This window comes from Tyto alba, unplaced genomic scaffold, assembly GCF_018691265.1.
Source record: "Tyto alba isolate M040663 unplaced genomic scaffold, T.alba_DEE_v4.0 Super-Scaffold_22, whole genome shotgun sequence".
Classification (NCBI taxonomy): domain Eukaryota; kingdom Metazoa; phylum Chordata; class Aves; order Strigiformes; family Tytonidae; genus Tyto; species Tyto alba.
In genome coordinates this window covers 4,194,599-4,217,028 of record NW_024881296.1, presented here as the reverse complement: position 1 = coordinate 4,217,028, position 22,430 = coordinate 4,194,599, and the positions used below count along the sequence as shown (strand labels likewise).

Sequence of the window (22,430 nt, the reverse complement as noted above, 5' to 3'; positions counted from 1 at the left end):
GTGAAGTAAGCCACTAAATTAATTAGGCTTTGCTACACAGCAATTTTATTCGAAATACATAGTGCTCTCTTCCAGTCCTCTGAAAATACATAAACCTGAAAAAGCAGTACAGATAGGAACCAATCCATTTCAAGGGAAACTCAAACAGCATGGGGCAAATCCTTAGTATAGTAAAAGATCTGCACTGAAGTAGATGGGACAGGAATAGCTTATGCTAGCCAGGAATCTGCTCTGCATCTGCAGACCAGTTTATGAAAAAAAGGTGATATACCATACATGGAGCAGATGAACTAATGTAGTATGAGGCAAAAACAAGCTCTGCTGGGGATGTTCCAACATTTCTACACAAGATTTCACAGTGTACAAAAATTACTTCATATGAATTAAAATCTTTTTTAACTGCAACCACTCTGCATGATTTGGAAGTGCTACTGTGGACAAGGTTTTCAAAGGCCACCCAACAAGCAGTGCTCATCTATATCTTCTTCACAGGATGGCATATGAATAGCACATTTCAGTTTTAACAGACTGAAAAATAATTACCACAGCAATAAGGCTGAGACCTCAGAGCAATTTTCTCAATAAACACATTCCTTGACAATCATTAATTTTGTTCAAAAGATATGTTTTGCTTTTGAGATAAGATCCTTCATGATATCACAGCAATTAACAAAGGACAATCTGGATTTTTTTAGGAATGTCGATACATTCTTAGGTTTTGTCATAAGCAACAATTTGTTAAAACGAACTATTAAGTTCAAAAAACTCCTTCTCTTAAACTACCTGAGGAGAGGGGGATTTGATGAATTTCTGGAAAATTTGAAAACTCCTCAGCAAGTAATGTGGTAAAAGTGATTAATCTCTGTCTAATTATTAGAATGCTGTTTGCAAAACATTTTTTCAGAGGTGTTCATTTGTTTCATATCACTTTTGGAGAAATCGAAGAGAGAAAAGTTTCATCAGAAGCAGCAGCCACAATTAAAGGGACATATAACAAAGCTGAGGAAGTCAGAAGAAAACTCAATTTCTTTATACACAGTCTAAGAAGAGAGATAAGAAAGTAAATGTCAGGATGCAACGCTATTTTGAATTACCAAACATTGCCACCATGTGTTCATTTCAAAGACGATCAGGCTTTGAAAACAGCTAGATGATAAGTATTAAAAGATAAAGTAAGTCAAATTTGTTGCTCTCTTGTGTAAAACGTTGCTGTGTAATGCAAGTGATAACAACCCCAAAGAGGTTTTAAATATTTTTAGCCACTTGTGTTACATTTGTATAAGAACACATGGTTCTGTTTCTAACCCCTCCTATCATCATGGTGGAGAGCACTAACTAGAGAATGACAGAGAGAAAATAATGGACAAGCTTTGTTTCCACACACAGATGCCTACTGTAATTGATGTTTCATTGTGTTTGTGCAGTGCTACCGCAGTAAACTTCTAGCTCATCTTGATGGTCTCTAGAATGTACCAAAACCCACAAATGTTCTCACAGCTACAACAATTATTTCAGAGATTGCATTTTCTTCAAATGTTTATGTGTATGAAGAAAGCATTCATATAACGATGGAGACAACAGATTCAGAGGACTTCCTACAACATTAATTTTCACTAGTTCTATAGTAAGCAGTAAAAGATCTCTACACTTACTTTAAAACTATATCCATTCCAATTTGAATTAAGAGCATTCAATTTCTTATTATTTAATACCATCTCTCACCTGAAAACTCTCCTTGAGGTAGAAGGCAAGCAGAAGAACTGCATGTCACTACTGAAAAGCTAAAATTATTAGAGATGCTCCTCTTACAATTTAGATGGAATATTCATGAAGACACAAAGGAATTCCAATGACTTAGCAAAAAAGATGTATACCTGATTTTCTTCCATGTTTTCAAAACTTCTGCCATAAGTTCTTTGAGTTGGGATGCCTAACATCAGCTTGTAAGATGAGGAAGTACTATAAAGAAATTCTCAGCTATTTTTAACTAATACAGAAACACACACATAAATTGATTAATTCAACTCAGAAGAACTGACTGAAGAATCATCACCCTCCCATCAGCATTATCCAGATAAAGAAAATATTTCAACCACCTTCCTGAGAGGATGCTGAAGATTCCACATATCTGTCTGTATAGATTCACTGAGTGAATACTAGCTCCAGGAAAATGCAGACCCCAGTGAGCAAGGTCAGCAATTAAAACAGATGCAAGTAATGCTTGGATGAAATACCACACTTGAAAGAAAACATTCTTTGGTACAATTCTAGATATTTGAAGTTTCAAAACTGAAATAACTTTGAAAAAAAGATTGAACTAATTGAATGTCTAATGGATGACTATGCAGTTTTGGACAGCTCAGCTCCAGAACTAATTCCCTTTAGGACAACAAAAATGAGGACACTTGCATTTAAACATGATGTGTTTTGTCAGCCATTACTCATGCTAGTTGTACCCACTGGGTGTCTTTGGTTATTCCAAGCTTCTTTTGCTCTCAGGAATACTGAGTGTTCAGAGTCAAGATTCTTTCTAATATCTTAAAACTCAAAGTGACTCCAAACAGATGGCAAAGATGAATAACTGGAGAAGTCATTTCAAGTAACTGATAAAGGACAAGCCCCATGATCTTTACGATGTCTCTTGCCATTTGTTTTTCAATGTGCATTGTAAAATATGCACTTATTCTGCGGCTCTATTCTGCAAGTCTTTTAACAGCAGGAAGAAACCATAAGCCCCGCGTGCAGCTCTACTGGCAAATGACAGCATTAAGTCAGAATGAATTGGATTGTCCCAGTCTGTTCCAGATTTGTTTAACAATAGAGCATAGCACTGTTCCCACCAGAAAGCTTCAGAGGTAGGAAAGCAAACTGGAAAAGCATCTTCGACAAAATTGCGAGAAGTCCATCGTGCTTCTTATTGCAGACTTAAAGCAGCAAGTGACATCTATGGCACTAATTAGTACAGGAGACACTGTCAATGTGCTCCATCTTAGGTAGCAGCATATGAAGAGAATCGTATGCAAGATCATTTTAGCAAAGTTTAAATACATGAAAGAAAACTTATGTTGAAAACATAAGTTTATGGTCTATAAGGTTACTTTTCAGTACATGAACATACTTTCAAAAGAAGAAAGCATGTCAGCTGTTTATGTACTTTTAAACCATGACTCTGTGTTTTAATTTCTTGTTCTCTTTCCTACAATAAATATATAAAGCCTAAATATTTTTTTTCCTTACAATACTTATCATCCACCCCCTTACTATATTTATCACCATCAAATCAAGAGTCATCACAAATGTCACTACCAAGCTACATTTAGCAGAAGTTAACACATCTGAGTAAACTCAATGGGCACCAAATAAGCCTTCAAAAATATGATTAGCATTTGCCAACTCAGGTGTTAAAAAAACCTAAAATTTCAGAATGTGGCTCTTATACTGCATTTGATACATTATTCTCTATTTCTAGTTTTAATCTTTTTTATCTAGTTCACACTTCATCATATCATTTAGTTCCATAGTAATAAAAAAACCTTGAAAAGCAACATAGTTAAATTTCAAACACACACACTATGTTGCAAGAGTAGCATAAAGGAAGCAATATGATCTTAGTTTATATCCATCCTCCACACTGAATAAACCAAACTAGTTGCGCTCTCACTGTGATTTCCAGTCAAGAAACATTGCAAAGAATCTTTTTAAAATGTAATTTGAATCTCTAATCCTTTGTAGAGCCTAACATTCTCCAGACATTACCCTCTGGTTTTACTCTCCATAGGAAAAAGCAAATGGATAGAGATTTGCAGTCTTTTGTGAATCTGTTCTTCAACTAATGCATTCCTTTGAAATTCTACTTTTTGGGGAAGGGAAAGGAGGAGAACTTGTTTTGAAAAAATAAATTATTCAAATTAATGTTGTGTGTAACAAGAGAATAACTTTTTGAACCACAATACATGTGTGTCTGTAAGCGTGTGCACCTGAGTGTTCATATTTAATCTGCATGAAATTAACTCACTAACTAACTAGGTACGTACTGGGAATGAGCAGGTGAAATTAAACAAAAGAAGCAGGTACTGTGCAAAAGTTATTTCACACTGCCTCCTTTAAATCCTGGTATACAAACAACTGGTTACTCTGTTACCAGCTCTACCTCAGTGCAAGACCTGGCTGTTTTGAACTAATAACAAGAAGAACCACAGTGGACAACCTTTATTCTTCTTAACCTGTTGATTACAGTGCCTGACATTATTTCCAGTATATTTTAAAGTAAAAAATGACTTTTTGGATTTAAAATTTTCCAAAGCTTTTATTCACAATCTTTTCTTTGGTATTTTCAGCATAATAGAAAACTAAAAAAAAAAAAAAAAAAAAAAAAAAAAAAAAAAAAAATTAAGCTACAAAACACATAATACACTTAAAGTAGAACTTGCATCCTCAACATTTAGCTCACAATAAATCTTTTTCACTGGGTTTGGTAACCAGTCCATTCTTTGGAAGCTTAATCATTCGACTCTAGTCTCAAAGCCATTTTCTAATAAAAAGACTAAATTTTTCATGTAAAATTTGACAATGACTGATGAAGTTTGTCTTTGTATTAGATTTGGCAAATTTGAAGACTCCAGAACTCTTAAGATATAGCAATGTCCAAATAATCTTAAACCCATTTAATTTATGTAGCTAGCTGCATTAACATTAGCTTTCTGTCACCGATTTTCCTTATTTTTATCAAAGCCTTGTTTGTAAGCTCCATGGTTTCATCCCACTTGTTTTTCTCAGGGCTTGTGTATGTCACCAAGTTCTCAGTATACTGCAAGATTGACTTCAAAAACCTGAAAGAAATAAAACCAAAGAAGAAAAACTCAATAAAGGATTTAAATAGAAAAAAAGAATTAACGAAAAATATCTCAATGCTTGATGTACAGCTGCTAATGTCTCTAAATTTTCAAATCTCTCTCAGGATGATCAATGCATTAAGGTTTCGTCTACTTTTGGAAGAGAACCACTCTGTCATTTTCATAGTAAGAAGCGATGATTTTAAGAACTGCAATTAAAGCACTGCCATAGACAGAATACGGTGATAAAATGTGATAGAATTTTCCCCAAATGGCTTTCTCTTCTTCCTCAGTCAAATGTTTCACAATGCCTATGATATCTAGCCAGCTGCTAAGTGACATACAAGGAGTAAAATTACCAACATGTTAATATTTCTTGAGTGTGTGATCATTCTTTATTTATACTAAGGAAGAGTCTAATCAAAACTAAAATTGTGAATTACTGGACAATACATTTTCAACTAAGTTATTTTAGTTCTTGAATGAACGTTGTCTGAGATATAATTATGATTAAAATGATAGAAAGAAGGATGACAACGTACTAAAAGTCATGCTGTTCCTTTTTATTTTTTTCTCTACAGGATTTATATTACAGATCAAAAAGGAATGTGTACAACTTCCTATTTTCATCAAATAAATCTTATCTACTCACTTTAGATACTGCTGATAATCAAAAGGATTCTTCTTACAAACCAAATGAACATTGACTAGTTCCAGAGTAATCAACATCAAGATGAGCCGCAACACTGGAGACAAAAATTTAATGCTAGAAATAAGAAAAAATATTTTAAAATAAACAAAGTAAACCAAATTTAAATAGGAATCATTAATAGAAACCAATTCTTCAAACATCTGCATCCATTCTAAATAGCTGGATATTGCATATTGAGGGCTGGGGGAGGAAGACCATGAAAAGTCCTTCAGCAAAGAGCTGAGCAAATATCTAAGCTATAAATGAAGTCCATCATTTATGAAACCCCAAAAAGAGGAAAAAAGAGAAACAGATATAGTTAAGATTCCAAAGGAAACCTCACCAGCACCCATTACTTCATAGATAGTAAAGTACCATTCAACTGAATTGCAAATATGTATTGTCAGCTATCAGTTTAAGCTATGTTTCTCAAATAATATGGTTAACATTTTTGGGAACATAACCTGGCCAAGAATACAATATTTACAGTTTTCCTAGGTTTTTTCATAAATCCCTGGAAAGCACTTCTGAATAGGAACAAAAATAATAGAATACTAAACAATCTCTCTTCTACCTATAAAGATGCTGACTCAGTATAATGATAAAAAGCAACAGAATTAAAGTAGATAGAGTCTTGAAATCAGTTTAACCTAGTGCATTCAGATAAAACTGGAATGGTATTTATATGCTTATATAGAAAAAGCTACCAACTAAAAAATGCAATCTAACGTTTAAATTATACTTTTATTTGAAAGCTTATAATTTACAGTGAATTAATCTAGCAATGCTAAAAATAGCCGTTACATTACTCACCAATTTGAAATTTTCTTGTTATTTCAATATTACTACACAATAGAAATCTGGGTTGATAACTCTGAAATGGTTGACAAGAACACATCCACACTGTTAACTTTAAACTTCTAAGACAAAACACTGAAAGCTGGTAACAACAGCATATAGCCACTTTCTCATAAGCCTAACCACAAAGTAAAGAAAAGCCATCAGCCAACCTGTTCAACATTCGTAGATAGTTATGCCTCTGGCGAGAACGTAGAGTCTTGTTCATCCACTGTTCATATCTCAACTCGGTGCTGGCAATAACTTGCTCAGACACTTGATGGCACTGTGTGCTTATTTTACGGAGTACCACCACCATTTCCAGAACAGGTCGCGGTGAATAAAGTGTGCAAATACGTGTATCACAAAGTTCAATTAAGAATCTGCAAGACAGGAAGGAACTGTTAATTTCAACCTTTTGACATCTGGATTTAACATGAGATACATTTCATATTTGGTGTGGTTTGATTCATAATGTTTTAACTCAGAAAACCTGGAAACAGACTACCCTTACCTCATAACTGAAGAAAAGCAAGGATCTATGTAGTAGGGGTAGTGATTGTGTTCTCTATCATTTTATTGAATTTAAATGCAAAACTGCTGGTGATGAATGTGTTTCTCATTTGAGATCAAAGAAATAAAACCACAATAAACAAAACTGCCTGGCTGAAATGATACACTGAACACATCAAATCACAGCAGGGCTGTGGTTGAAGTCTTCCCACCATAGTTCAATTCACAATGAATTAACATCCACCATAATAAAACTCACTCAAACAAATGGTATCAATTAGAACTCCCATTAGTGTGTGGTCTCTCTTCCGGGCAGAACAACAGACAGACTTAACATTTTGTAAAATGCAGGTGGTGAGGCCGTTGTTTTAATCAACACCACACCAGATAATGATTTGTTAAAGCACCCAAATAGCTTTCTACTGTCATAGAACCACAGAATGTTTTAGGTTGGAAGGGACATTAAAGATCATCCAGTTCTAACCTGCTGCCACAGGCAGGGACACCTTCCACCAGCCCAGGTTGCTCAAAGCCCCGTCCAGCCTGGCCTTGAACCCTTCCAGGGGGGGGGCATCTACCACCTCTCTGGGCAACCTGTTCCAGCGCCTCACTACCCTCACAGTGAAGAATTTCTTCCTTACATATAATGTAAATCTACCCTCTTTCAGTTGAAAACCGTTACCCTCCATCCTATCACTGTACTCCCTGGCATATTCTAATCTGTTAACCTAATGTGTCACACATCACTTTAAACACTCTGTTCTTATAAAAATGTTTCCTAATCTCCCTTATGCTCAAATTATCTCTGAGTTGGCAAAACATTAATGACTAAAAGTGATAAAGGCAGAAAACTAAAAATGCTTTAACATTTTAGTAATTAGGCTTCTTTCTCATAAATGAGAAAAGTGCAGATAGGTAGGTAGGAAACAGAAGGCACACAGCCTACATAAGTAAAGCATCAGGTAAAATCCTCTTTGTACTACCTTGACCATGCCTCATGTGTTTGATTAGAAGAGTTTTGTTCCAATGTGTTCATTCAGTCATGGGACTCTTGAAACTGCTATAAGAGTGCCGATTAAAAGCAAAATTATTTTGATCATTATTCCAAGTCAGGTATAATTGGAACTAACATACCTCCAAGTCTGACAAGCACAACAACGTATCTTCTATTCTTACATGCTTTAGCATCAAGATTCCAAAATAGAATTATGTAGCAGCATATTACTATTTTAAATGCTATGAACAGTTGTGACACCAAGCACATTAAAATAAATTTCTGAGGCAGTTTTAGCACACAAAACAGATTAAAATCAACTTAATCTAATCAGTACATAAATACTTAAAACATTTTGCTTCCCCAGTCTGAAAGAAAAATGGTTATTTTTTTAATGCTAATTTCCAAGTAAAATCTCCATTAATAATGTCCCATCTTCATTTTGAAGATGATGTTCAGCTACATCCTTAAGATTTTTAGATTGAACAAACAGCATCATTAGAAAAGTTCATTAAACATTTCAAGTATTGTTCTAAAAACAGGGAAATGAGTAACTTAGGTTTGCGAGTTCTTGTGCTGGGCTGCACATAGAAGCTGACGGCAGGAACTGGGAGAACATCAAACTCACCTCTCTGTTAGGACACTATTGATTAGATCATCTGATCTATAGCAATTCTGGGGCATATATTGCTGCAACTGAGATATAAGTTCAGATATCATAAAAATTAAAGTACTAGCTCCAGCATTTCCTTCCAACCTTAAAAACAAAAGAAAAAAAAATAAGATTTGAGATGGTAAAACTGTGTAGCACCTATTATTTCTCAAATGGCATAGATTGAGATGCAGATTTTTTGGATAGCAGTGTATTCAATGTCTGCTCTCACTCTCTGACACTATGGTTCTTTACCTTGTGATTTTCTTCCTCCAACTAAACCCAACCTTTTCTCAGTCTCAACAGACTTCTGAACCCCTCTTAATCCTCCGTTCATCAAGATCCCACATAACATTGAGTACATTGAGTATATGCTAGATGCATTGCATTTTCACCTCTCAGCTCTAAACAAGCACAATTTCCTCAAGTGATATTAATAATGACTTCCTCCTTTTCAAATAACAAGAGAATGTTACCTTGTTTTTCTAAGTAATATCTTATGTCTTCCACTGATTTCGTCACCAAGCTCTTTTCAGAATAAGCAATTATTCTGTTTTACATGTGGTGAGCCACCTTTTTTTTTTTTTTTTTTTTTTAACTGTAATGGACTCAAGCTCTAGTTTAACTTCCTAACAGACCCTTCAGCATCTCTTTAGAAATAGAATATGGAGTCACCAACACCATTGTAGGTTTCAGATGTCTTCTCATTTCCTTCAAGTTAGTGTACTGTTTATAGCTTTTATAGTATCTGTAACTGATGTGTATAGCACAGAATAAGCTAAAAAGAACAAATGTACAACCCCTCTGGTATCTATCATCTTCCTAGTAAAGTATTTGAAGAGACATTTCACCATTTCAAATCCCATTCTTAAGTATTTTGAGAACTATATTTTTTTAACAGCATATACATACCCTTTAATCATTTGAACGTGTTCCTCAGGCACTATTGGCAATTCAGGCCATAAGTGAATGCTCTTCATGCATTCCAGCACCTCAGAAATTAACCATGAAAAATGTTATGTAAAGCGTAGCCTTTAACAGACAGAACAACATATTTTACTCTTCCTAGCAGCTATTTTAGAAAAAACTGCAACAGGTAGTAAGTTACTTGTTCAGTAGTCATAACTGTGTAAGCTGACATCAGTTGTTAAGGTTTATGTTAGGGCAAAAAGACTTGATGTACACTTTCATGCTAAAACAACATCTGAATAAGCTAATTTACTATTCTTTCTTCCATTTTTTTTAAATATAAAAAATTAACTAACATGAATTTTCTAACATATGGTTTGAATGCTGTTGAAAATGAAAAGTACTAAGTATGTCTACTGCAATCTCAAGTCAAGAGGAACATCTTCAAGCAGTTCAGGAATTCATAAACTGATCAGCTGAACACTACCACAACTTGAAAGCAGATTTTCCTACAGTGACTGAATCTTAGCCATATGGCTTTCAATAAAAACCTCAGTTATAGCCTAATCCAAGATTCCTAGATATGGCCAGTGTTCTTGACATAAGAAAGTACAAGGAGATTAAGAAAACTACAGAACACCAAACACCAATGTAACAATAAAGTAATTCCGTGATCTGGAGCAGAAACACAGCACTAATTGCATCCACAGAAGCATGCTTAATTACATCCCATTTTAGAAACTGTAAATTCCAGTAAATTCTGAAAGATAAAACTAAAAAGCCTATTTAAAAAATATGTAAGATTGTAAGTTTTTAGGACGATCAAAGCATGAAGATAACAGACCAATCTTAAGGTTTCACAACTTTAATGACTGAAATGCTTTCACAGTTGGAAGTACCTACCTGTTTCTTGAGTCGGGAAACTGGATGAAATCGAGAACGGTAGCAACTTGCACAGTTCATCAGCAGTTTTATAATCATGTGTTCCTGATTTACAAAATCATAGATGATACAAAACAGTTTCTTTAAACTGTCCTAATCATATGCAGACCTAGACTTAATTTTATGCAAGCCACCTATAGTACTGAAGTCAATAAAGACTTCCAAACGTCTGAGGGCTGAAAGCAGTAATCAGCACAGTGAGTGTTTAAAGCTTAATTTCTTTGACACATTTTAACTATGAAACCTGACAGCAGCTAACAGAAAAGCAACCAAGTATTCTCTTAATGAAGCAGCATGCAATATATCTTGAAAAAACTAAAAAGAGGTACAACTAATTAATGGAAGATTTATCTCACAGGTTGCTCTATGATATTGGAAGAAGTAATCCCAAATATCAACAGGAAATTGAGGGGAGCAAGTATAATAATTGCTAATGTTCATAAACATGTACTGATGGACAAAAAGTGTTCACAAATTTACAGTATAAAGTGTGGATACAAATCACACTTCCATCAGCGAGCCACCATTATTTACAGTGTCTTAGAGAAAGAAAATCTCAAATATTACATCACTCAGTGGCTGAGCTACAGTTGTTTTACATACCTTTCAGATAATTCAACAGATACCCAACGCTAGGTATCAACAAAATTTGACAAATAAAATTAATTTCACTTATTTCACTACAAATCTAGAAAAAAACATACTTTCACGATTTTTTACTTGGAGGAATACTTCATTTCCACAAAAAGCTGCTGTCAAGAACGATTCAGTCATAAGACTGTCTAAAATCAGATTAGGCATCCAAAATAACTGAAAAAAATCTTCTGAGGGTAATATTGATCCTTACCTTAAAAGCAAGCATGTCCACATCTGAGAATCTGCAGAGAAGAGTAATTGCAAATGCAACTATCTGATTAGCTACTTCTCTGGGAAATGCTTCTAGATTGATCTCTCCATGGCTTAAACGATCTCTTAAACGTGGACCCTCCTGGTGGTTCAAGAAATCCCAAAGAAATTCCTGTGGAAACATACACCAAGCATATAGAATTCTATTCTATGTGTACTCACATAGAATAGAAGCAATCTGTATTCACATATAATAGAATATATTCTGTGTATAGAATACCTCTGAAAGATAAGTATGTGATCATGTCTATATACAAAAGGGGCATTTAGATGCTCAGAAAAAAAAAACGCAAATTATGTTCATAGCAAGAAAAACGGGCAACTTATCCATCTTGGTAGCTTCTGAGGAGATTCAAAACTAACATACATGCTGTTTTGTGAGAGATAACAGCAGAATTCCTTCATTTTTGTCTCCCAAGTCCTCCACAGCCCCATTGCCTCTGGCAACAGGACAATAAACTCAGGTGTGCCCTACAGCCTCAAAGGGCCTCTAAATACAACACCCCTAGTTTTCACCTTCACTATCTGTTTGGGTGGTAGATGCAGGATGTACTCTGGTAGGTTTGCATCTATGTTTTTGTGCCATCTACCAGGTAGAATAAGATGCATCCCAGAAGCAATCAGAAATAAGTTTTAATTCTCCCTGTATGAAGCTTCAGTTTTTCTTCTGCTCCACTCAGCTGATCTTCAGAAGTCTAAAGATCAATATCTCTGAGGATTCTATATTTCAGAAAGATAGTCTTATATGCTAATCCAATATAGCTTGTCAGGTACTACTTTGTATCCTTCACAATGAAAAAGGGTAACAAGCTTCTGGTTCTAAACTGCTGGAGATAAGCTATGTGAAATAAATGAGTATTAGGCATGATCATAAATATATAATTAAATTTAGAAACAAACAAAACAAAAAAACACAACAAGGAAAAAAACACAAAACTTTCAAATAACTTGCCATTGTAGGTTCCTCAAGAACTGCAGGAAGCTGATTGACTTCTTCATTATCCAAATGCTTTGCTAGAATCTAGAAAAAAGTAATTTGATTAGAAACTTATTATCGAAAGTCACACCATCAAAGAAAAAACACCAACTAAAGTAATTGTTTCTCTAACTTTAAGCAATTATTTCTGCCACTCAAGAATCAAGGTGCCTAATTATTACTGACAGACCAGATAATTCAAGAGAGTTGTAAAATTGAGGATATCTGCTTATAATGTTTATTTGTATTTATTTTGAACAACTGAATCTAGGAAAAAGGACAGAATGTTTATTTCCATGAGATGAAGAATTTCAAGATAGAAACACTTTGAAGAAATTAAAGTCTGTTCATTAAAATTTATATCAATTTTAATGTTTTCTGACGGATTCCAAATTTTAAATGTTCACTGTCCATCAGCTATTTGGAAAAAAATTATAAATAATGTCTTATCCAACACAGGAAAGTGCTTTCTGATCTCTAGTAGTGGAAAACATTCATGTGCTTAAATTATGACATTGATATATATTTAAAAAAAAAAGATCACAAGTACCTCATCGAAAGTGGTGTAGAGAGCAGAAGGCTGGAACAAAAGACAGTATTATTTGATTGTCAGATGAAAACAATTAATTGTATATGTATACCAAACTTATTTATTCATTTACATGAGATACCAGAGGTGCATGAATAGCAAAAAAACCCCAAACCCTTAAAAAAGAAAAAAGAGACTTTTGAATTTTGTGTCACGTTTTTAAAAATAAATATAACATGATCTACTTTCCAACCTAAACTACTGTTTCTGAACACTAATGTTCAAGAACTTTTTCAGACCTCTTTTACTGGCAGACATCTTTACAAAAAAATAAGAGGCATTCATGAAACTCTACTGGAAATTTATAAACATTGTTTCACAATTGATCAAGAAACTTTGAGTGAAAATTGGTAAATGTTTAGACACTATGCTTCTAGAATTACTACTCTGCAAATATTGTTAGCACTAAATCATAACTGACTCTAGACAGAAATTTTACCTCAGCTGTTAGCAATCGATTTGGACATTTATTAGTTGTAGTGAAGAGCAATCTAAGTCCAACTTCCAGCTGAGGAAGTAAGAGAATCACAGAGTCAGCATACCTGGAAAAAATAACAGACGTATGCAAAGGAGTTTTCCCTCCTTGTAAATATAATCCAAATGGAAATTACAGCCATCTCAGAGTTACACTTTCAGGCTAAACAACCCAGATCAAAATTCCTTTGTAATGCACTTTGTAAACAAACAATAAATGACTACCTGTGCCCAACAGAAGCTGACCACGGAATTCAACCAGCTCAGAGCTGACAATAACTTACAAAAGGTGAAGCATGGGAGAGGAAAACAATTTTTTTTTTTTTAACTCAAAATGTTAATAGCTGAAAATTTGTTTCCACTTGCTTTGTAAAACTCTCCTTTTTGGCTACATCTGCAATAGTTCTTTTAGGTTTCAAAATTTAGTTTATAATCCTGGTTGGCACTAAATAAAGTAGTAAGTCCACAAACTTACTGAGAGACCACCATAACAATACATAAGTGTATGTTGCTAAGCAAAAAGCTAAATAATCTATATATATGTAATCTATAAATGCTGCTATTATTCTATAAGCATAGATTATTTTTACATTCCATTTTAAAAAATAATTAAAAAAAAAAAAATCAGTGGTTACCTGCTTTGCTTGAAAGCTGTTAAAGCAGCCATCCAAAATGGCAACATTGTTTTTAATACAAAACTGGACAGTTTTACTAGCTCTTCAGCTACAGAAAGTGTTTCATGATTAAGATCTGCAAGTTAGCAAAAAAAAATTTATACACTAAATACAATCTATCGTTTCCTGAATTCTTAATGTTTCACTGAAAATATAAGATTATTTCAGCATTTGTAAAGGGAGATTTAAGTTATCCAAATTATTTTAATTATGCAAGTACAATGGTAGTCATATATAAATTCAGAAATTGAACTTGTAAGATTGCATTTTTAGTGATAATATAAAATTACAGAGTAAGACTAGTTAAAAAGTCATTATTTAGTATAATAAATTAACACGTCATATGTCAATAATGAAACTCACACTTATGAATTTACATTATAAATATCCAAGAGAAAGCTTAAAATGGCAAGCGCAACTTAATTGCAGTAGGTGTTTTATGAAGCAAATCAACAGCTACAGGATTTATACTACATGATGATTGGAACGCTATCAGTTTCACTTTTTTCCTAAAAGCCCTGTCTCAGTTCCATGAACAGAAGTTCCACTGGTAAACTGATTATGTGGCACAAACTGACTATGACCACCACTGACACCAAGATTCTGCATATGCTGTTTTTGCTTTAAAAATAGTAGGAATAAACCAAATAAGGTCTACAGCCAGGGAGATGCGAAGATTTTTATCTGACACTTCAGATCCTTCCCTGAGAAAAGCACCAGTGTACTGAAGATGTGTCACCATTCTTTACTGTGTTTCAACACTACCTTCCCTGTAAGATGTAGGGCACTCCTGCTGGGACACTTGCAGCTGGAACTCACTGATTCTGGAAAGAATTAGATCTTGTAAAGGCAAACTAGATAACTGTCACATGAAATGAACTCTCATCATCAAAAAACTGAAACATACAATTGAAGTCTTTCAGAAGCAGTAACATTACACATTTCAATGTGTTACAATTATATTAGAATGCAGTATTTTTTGATTCAATAGCCAGTGGAACTGCCTACATATTAAAAAGTTGCCCTACAAGCATGATTGATTCATCTAATGACAGTGTATACTTGTAGCTTACTTAAGATTGAATCCCAGAACTGTGGAAAATGCATTATTTTCAACAGCAATTTTGGACAATGAAACAATATCAAATATAGCATAATAAAACTTGCTAATGGTCAAATACTTGCCTGGAAATACATCAAGCTCCTCTAAGTTAAGGAAGATCACATAAGGTCGATGTACTAAGATGCATTTAGTTTGCAGAAGATATGTCTGTAACAACTGACCCAATCCTGCAGTTAAAAAAAGCAGCATAGCACAATATCTAGGGAGAATATCATAATAGATTAGAAACACTTACACAACTAAATATTTTGCAAAGAATCAACATCTGTGGGTTGAGGACAAAGGGCTTTTTGCTCTTGTAAAGAACATCTAAAACCTATGCTCCCCATCTCTTTTAAGTAGGGGCACTTAATTAATTACATTCACAAGCATGAAGAACAATGCAGAATTAGGAAACAAGCATCAGTGTATTCTATATTGGCTGCTGATTCCCATCCTCTTACCCCATTCCTCTGCCTTTTGTTATGAGTTACTCCTGACTGCCCTGACAGACAAGGAACCAGGTTTCAAAAAAAAAAGACCTTAAGCTTTCTTACTTTTCTTGCTATTAAAAAACCCACTGGTCCTAAAACTGACCAGCTTTATAGTGGCGGAAGTATTCTATGGAAATCCCTTTCCAAAAGAAGCAGCAGCAGCAGAGGAAAATGGTCAGGATATTGCCAGAGGCCTTTGGACCTTTTTTTTCTTTTTAAATTTTTAAATTTTTTTCAGTAAGAGTAGTTTTACTAACAGCTTCTCAAGCGCTCTCAAGTCTGACTGGTAAGAAAATGAGATTCTTTTTGGTAACTTACTTTGCAGGAATTTCTTGTGGGGATGCAAACCCATGCCACAAAACATTACGAAGATTCAGACCATATGGAGATCCAATGAATACCCTCAGTACATTCATCTAATTAATAAACAAAGTGATTACTGCATGAAAAAATCTATTATTTATTACATTGAATCTTTCCCTGACAGAAAGTTTCAGAAGTTATTGAGAAACTGCAATGTCTACCATCAAGATGACTGGCCATAGCTTGTCACAGTAACAGTAACTCATTGTGTGCAATTCCCAGTATTCTCTGAAAGGAAATCTTTCAGCTTATTTATACATGCTATATAATATAATATAATATGGGAAGAACAAAACTCATCATTAGACATTCCAAACAGTTATGACAGAAAAACAAATGAGATCAAGTTTAGCTCTTACTTCTTGTAGTATAAATTCACCATAATTTAATACAAATTAATTTCAAACACAGAATCTGTATTCAAAGCTGTATTCACAGATCACTATCCTACAAAAAGGGAAATTTTAATTTTTTTAATTTTGTAACTGTAAGAATTGAACTATTCCACATGCCATCAAAATTCAATAAATAATCCTTATAACACTACTAGGCTGACTAACAATATAAGCTTCTACAGTTCACATCCAATATTTTGTCCTAACAAAGAATTTACATTTGTAAAACTGTATGAGAAAGACCACCCATTCTGTTTATACAAGAGTATAAATGCCATCAGAATTTTCTTTTTATTGTTTTTTTGTTTGTTTGTTTGTTTGTTTGTTTTTGTTTTGTTTTGGTTTGGTTTTTTTTGAACATGGGGAATAAATTAGTTTCCTCTATTTTGAAAAATTCTGGTGTGGTAAACATTATAAAGCATCTTACTACAGTGGTGGTGAAGGGGAACACAGTTTATCAGAAACAGCCAGTGCAGTATGTGTATTTTCAAGTGTTGCAATTCAGAAAGAGGCGGGCAACTCTGCAGCTTGCTCACCCCCTTGATGGATATGTGGAATTTTACACATGTAGGTTTTTTATGTAGAAAATCAAATAAGAACTTATGAGCTCACCTTTAAATATATTTCCATTTACAATATTCACTATTTTTGCCATATATCCCCCAGACTGTAACATGTATAAAATTAAAGTTTTTCTAATATACTACAGAATTTGCAAACTCTTCTTCAGTGCAAGCAAAGGCTATGATTGTAAACCTGCCATTTGTCAAGAAGAAAACCAGCTCAGTTTTTATTACTCATTTCAAAATTATGCACTTACTACAGGTTGTCCAAAGACAACTGCAAGCTGCTTAGAAGCAAGCAAGTCTCTTAGAAGGAAAGGGCAATCTTTACCAATCAGTAAATATACCTATTAAAAAAAAGCAAAACAGATAACGTAAGTAATTCAGTATACTTTTATTTCAAACATACAACTTGACTATTTCACCCAGTAACCATTTTCATTATTGTAAAAACACTAATCAAACGTTATCAACCAAATCATTAAAAAGGGTTTAAATTCTGTAATTTCATGACAAAATTTACGAAACATATCAGGAAAGAGTGGATATCCTACTTAATGTTCCCATAGTTAGGCTTTTCACAGTGTCTGCACACTTACTGCTCCTCTTTCCCCCCACCCCCCCCCCCAAAAAAAAAAAAGGTAAAAACAAAACAAAAAAAGTAAAGCACAATAAGAATACATAATTAAGGGAATCCAGGACACCATACCTCATTCTTACCCTAGAAATCTCTGAGTCTGTAATTGTTAAAGAAGGAGACTTGTGACTGATCTTCTGATTCTGGCTGTTCCTTAAACTAGATTTTATGCTAGCTGGGCAACCTCAGCATCTTTAGTTTCAACCACTATGAAGCCTTCCATTCTTTGTATCCTCCCTGACAGTTTTTCGTAATCTTTAGTAATTTTTCATTACTTCAGAATTTACCACTCCCCATGTTTAGGCAAACTGGGTTTCTCTAGGTGTGAATTAGCCCATTGTCCTTCTCTAGCATTTCCTTCTCCAAAGCTCCTCATATAGATTAAACAACCAGCTATTTTATCTTATGTGTGAGCAATACACTCCAGCACCAAAGCCTCTGAAAACAGCCATTGCTCCCTCCTCCCTAACCTGCACACCCATAAGTAGTGGTGACATCTGTTTCTGTGGTCAGGCAGTGAAGCAGATCAAGGCATCGATGCAGATGAAAAACAAAAACGGGGGTAGGGGAAAAAGGTCAAAAGGTACCTGGATCAGTTCAGCAATCTAATTTGCTACTAGGCCTTAAAATATTTGCATTCACATAACATACCAGCAAACAAAGCAGATGACTGTGAAGAGTGATTGAACAAACTTTAGCAGTGCCACCACCAAACGTTGAACTATAGCTTAATTCACGTTCCATCAATAAAGATTCACAATACAAGTTTCCTAATAGCAGTCAGAATTCCTAAGTCTAAGTCATATCTCATATCCTCGCCTCATGCTGGTCATGGAACTCCTGCAGTATTACTCTTTAAGCTTAACAAGAGTGCATACTTTTACTAACTACTACAGGGTAAATGAAAGAAGGAATGTGTTAACAAGACAAACATTCAGGAGAACAAGATGGATCCTAAATCTATCCAGCTGATCAGTTAGGTCAAGAATTTAAGTTGTTATCTGACTTCTAGATGCTTTTGTGGCACAAGACTTGTGTGAAAGCATTTAAACAGATGTAGACTCTGCAAACAGAGCTCTGAGGAAATAAGTTATCTAGCAGTGTGCTCCTGCCTCTCCTCACAGAAGCTACATCATCAGAACTTCTGTGGAAGGTATGCTGCTCCATGTTTCAATTAAATAAATCAGAGTAACAATGGCCTACTATATGTACACTGATTAAGCAAACTTTGGTCTTTTTTAATGAAACTGGTTAGTAACAGCACTCACACAAGCAACTCTACCAGCACAGGTGAAGGAACCCCACAATATGTTCCCATTAGCACAACCGGATCCAGAAAAGAACATCTATCCAACTCAAAATGAAGCTGGGCTACTAGTGTACTACTACAGTACAGGGTAATCTCACTTTTTCAATATTCAATTAAATCCAGGAGCTCATTCCCATCTTATAAAACCAAATCTGCAATAGACTCCTCATGCCAGCACTTACATCACCCAAGGCTCGCTCCAAGCACGATGTTAGTTTCATTAAGCCAAGAGCAACTTCTGTATTTTGTGTATATTGTAGAACATCAAATACTTCAAGAAATAACTGTATGATGGGGAAGAGGAAGAATGTTGTGTTAAATATTCAGAAGGAAAAATAAAATTGTCAGAAGCACAGAAACCTAAATATTCCTCTGTGATAGTTGCTATGCAAATGTAGAAAGAAAAGCATGCATCTTTCCAGATGTCTCTAAAGAAATTGCCCTAGACCACCTCCTGTATTTTTAGTTGCAATGCATCTAGTGCCTTGCATCTATAAAAATTATCAACAATAACTTTACACAGTAAAATTTGGTATTAAGCACACAGTAATAGAAAACCAAAATCCTACCAATTTAGGTTAGAACAGGCCCAAAGCACCTCATGTTCTCTTTGTGATAACTTATATAAAATCTACTTACAAAGTCAGGAATACTAGAAGCAACTATGTATCAGAGAGGGACAATTAGTTACAAATTCTAAGTATTTTGGTTCATTGATATCTCTTGTGTGTTCTTACATTAAATTTCCACAGAAGGTTAATGTGCCAAAATACAAATTGTCAACAGACATTTCCATACCTCTGTGCAGTTTGTCCAGCGGAACCATAATGCGTACTGAATTACAAATTGCTCCTTGGTCAGAGATTTGAAGTGCAAATTAACAGATTCACATACAGGTCCTAATGATCGTATGCTTTTGATATAATCCACACTTTGATCTTAAATTGAAAAACAAAAGGTGATTAGAGGCCCAAACTTCCTGAAGATCCAATATTTTAAAACTCACAAAGAGTAAAACCTGCTACAGCTTGTGTACGTATTTGGCACAGAGAATTTTATTCAGACCATTTTAGCACACCTAATATACAACAGTTTACTGACCAAAAGACCACACAGATATGATATAGAAAATTAAAAGTGCAGTGTGAACCCAGATACTATCAAGTACCTTCTCCAAGTTAAAAAAAAAAAAAAACCCAAACAAAAAAACCAAACCAAAACAAAAGCCAAACCCAAAACCTAACACAACCTTAATGCAAGAAAATATGGAAATAAATAGGATTATTATGCTTTGGTTTTGTTGAAATGGGAAGAACCTACTACCTGCTAGAGTATAAAAATTCCACATAACCAAGTTGAAAGATAGTGCAGGTTCAGAAGGATCAGTCAACCTGTACCACTTACACCTTTTAAAGAAGGCAGAAGTACCTTACAGAGTGGGATCACTGCTCCTCTTTGGTGGGACATTTTTATAGGAGAATAAATTCTTCTCATGTACTGAAATATACTGCTTGAGGCAGAAACATGTACCATCTTTTTACCATCTCTGGAAATTAATGACAGAGCTTGCATGATGCAATTTAGCAATTTAAAATTCAACAAGTTCATCAGGGCATACTTTGTTTTGTTTAAAAAACAGCTATAAACTGTTCTACATACAGAAGGGAAACCAAACAGTACTTCTGTACCAGCTAAAGTTGGGGAAATCAAAACCAGAAGCAACAGTAGGAATACTGATGGCCCTAGAATGTTTTAAATTTACTGAAAAAGGGATATAAACAACACAGAATAAAGAAATTATGAGGCAGAAGAGGAACAAATTGAACCCTTTATGTACAGGCACATGAAGGTGAAAACCAAGATGAATGAGGAAGCAAAGGAGCAGCTACTGAAGTAGCACAGATTACATGAGCCAACAATAACCAAATACCAAACGTGGATGAAAAAATTTAAAGCTCCTTGCAGATATCAACTGTATGTACTCTAATCTGCAGCAAAGCTAACGCTGTACTGTAATAAAATGTTATAACTAAACTATGATTGCTATGAACTGTACTGAGATTCTGCATCAGTCTTAAATATATCACTACTACAGCAGGTAAACACCAACCTGATTCAAGGTAGCACACATGCTCTGTAACAGCTTGCCAACATACTTCACCATTTTCAGATAAAATAGTATTAATATCATAGCTGTCTTTCTTCTCAAATCCAAGTTTGCAAATCACATAATGCACAGGTGGAGAAAGACAAGTAGTGACCGAATGTGGCAAGGCCATCTAGAACACACACACAAAAAGTCCCTGCATTAAGAAAGTACATGAGAACAAACAAAAATAATACTGAAGTAAACCCATAAGCACAGATATACAGATAGTAATGCAGCATCTGAAAACAAGTTGTTAAGGTTTGTGATGCAACTTCTATCTATGTATATGATGAAAGGAACGCTCTGAGCAGAACCACCTTGTGGAAACTGAGAGGAGGAATTGCTCTAGTTGCATAATGCCAGGATGGTATATTTCTGAATGGTTATATCTACTGAACTGATGCCAAGATAGATTGAAGCAAAAGATCCCAGTTTATATATAACTGTTCTGTCTAATCTCTGAGTTTACAGGGAAACTGGTGCTACTTCAAGTAAAACCAAGAGCTTCAGTCCTTATGACCAGCAAATCACTGGGGTGGGGGAGGAGGTAACGTACATAAATTCTGTATGAACTAGTAGTAACGGTAGAACAATCTAAGCATAAGTGTTATCTGAACATTAGTCTAAAGAGAAGGATGGATTGATTCAAAAGCACACATTTAACTTAAATAATTTGCAAAGATAGAACTGCTCATGATAACAAAGAGTGAAATGCTTCTGATTTAGTAAATAGTCATGCTTCCTCATTAATCAAACAAAAGACTGACAAGAGTTCGTTTGAAAATGAAGTATCACAACAAACGGGAAAAGATTTCATTAACGTTAAAACCATTTTTGCATCTTAATTAGGTAGTGGAATTGACCCTCACAGTACAGACTTGCTGAGTTCAGGGATTTGAGGAGAGACTACGTATTCATACGGGTAACAACACAGAACAAGTATAACACTTCCTATAAGGAGTATCTTAGCTATTAAAAATTTAAAAAAAAATGCTCATTAAACAGGTAATTCGGTCCTTCACGTTATTTTGAGGCCCCCCACATTCCGCCGCCAGAGACGGGAGGCTATCGCAAAGCGCGCACTACCGCAGTCGCCCCGCAGAGCGGGGCAGACCAGGAGCGGGTGGCGGCCGTTTTCAGGAACAGTCCGTGACCGAGCCCCGGCTTTCCCCGGGTGGCAGAGCCGAGTCGAGCCGAACCGAGTCGAGCCGAACCGAGCCGAGCCGAACCGAACCGAACAGAACCGAGCCGAGCCGAGCCGAGCCGAGCCCGCAGCTACCGCGCTCCCCCGGGCAGCGAGGGCGGCCGCGACCCCCCGTTGTCTTGTCATTCCCACCCCCATCTCATTCCCGGAATCCGCCACCCCGCCATGCCGGCCCGCTGCCATTACCTCCGTTACTGCTGGACCCCGCCCCCTCCTGCGTCACGA

General features: G+C 35.2%; 2 protein-coding genes across 5 annotated transcripts in view; one reads left to right on the top strand and one right to left on the bottom strand.

Annotated features, from left to right (window-relative positions):
• Window positions 1-22,430, top strand: part of DYNLT2 (dynein light chain Tctex-type 2) — a 41,210-nt gene that overhangs the window by 12,775 nt on the left and 6,005 nt on the right. The gene's annotated exons all lie outside the window — the stretch shown is intronic.
• LOC122153702 (endoplasmic reticulum membrane-associated RNA degradation protein-like) lies at window positions 23-22,420 on the bottom strand. 3 transcript variants are annotated; one of them, XM_042795606.1, is made up of 18 exons: window positions 22,392-22,420; window positions 20,963-21,131; window positions 19,651-19,790; window positions 19,035-19,136; window positions 17,164-17,253; window positions 15,904-16,001; window positions 15,175-15,311; window positions 13,951-14,065; window positions 13,281-13,383; window positions 12,803-12,832; window positions 12,229-12,297; window positions 11,218-11,388; window positions 10,332-10,415; window positions 9,432-9,511; window positions 8,496-8,624; window positions 6,534-6,743; window positions 5,485-5,598; window positions 23-4,829 (listed from the first exon to the last, which is right to left on the bottom strand). In XM_042795606.1, the coding sequence occupies exons 2-18, from the start codon at window positions 21,129-21,131 to the stop codon at window positions 4,670-4,672; spliced, it is 2,001 nt and encodes a 666-aa protein (XP_042651540.1). In that variant the 5' UTR covers window positions 22,392-22,420; the 3' UTR covers window positions 23-4,669. The 3 variants fall into 3 exon arrangements, with proteins under 3 accessions (XP_042651540.1, XP_042651539.1, XP_042651541.1); XM_042795605.1 differs by lacking the exon at window positions 22,392-22,420 and adding an exon at window positions 22,338-22,380; XM_042795607.1 differs by lacking the exon at window positions 22,392-22,420 and adding an exon at window positions 22,116-22,231.

Coding starts and splice junctions, on each gene's coding strand:
- LOC122153702 (XM_042795605.1), bottom strand. Junction 14,066..15,174: donor GGAGCTTGATGTATTTCCAG/GCAAGTATTTGA, acceptor GCTAACTTGCAG/ATCTTAATCATGAAACACTT. Junction 6,744..8,495: donor AATAGTGTCCTAACAGAGAG/GTGAGTTTGATG, acceptor CCTGTCTTGCAG/ATTCTTAATTGAACTTTGTG.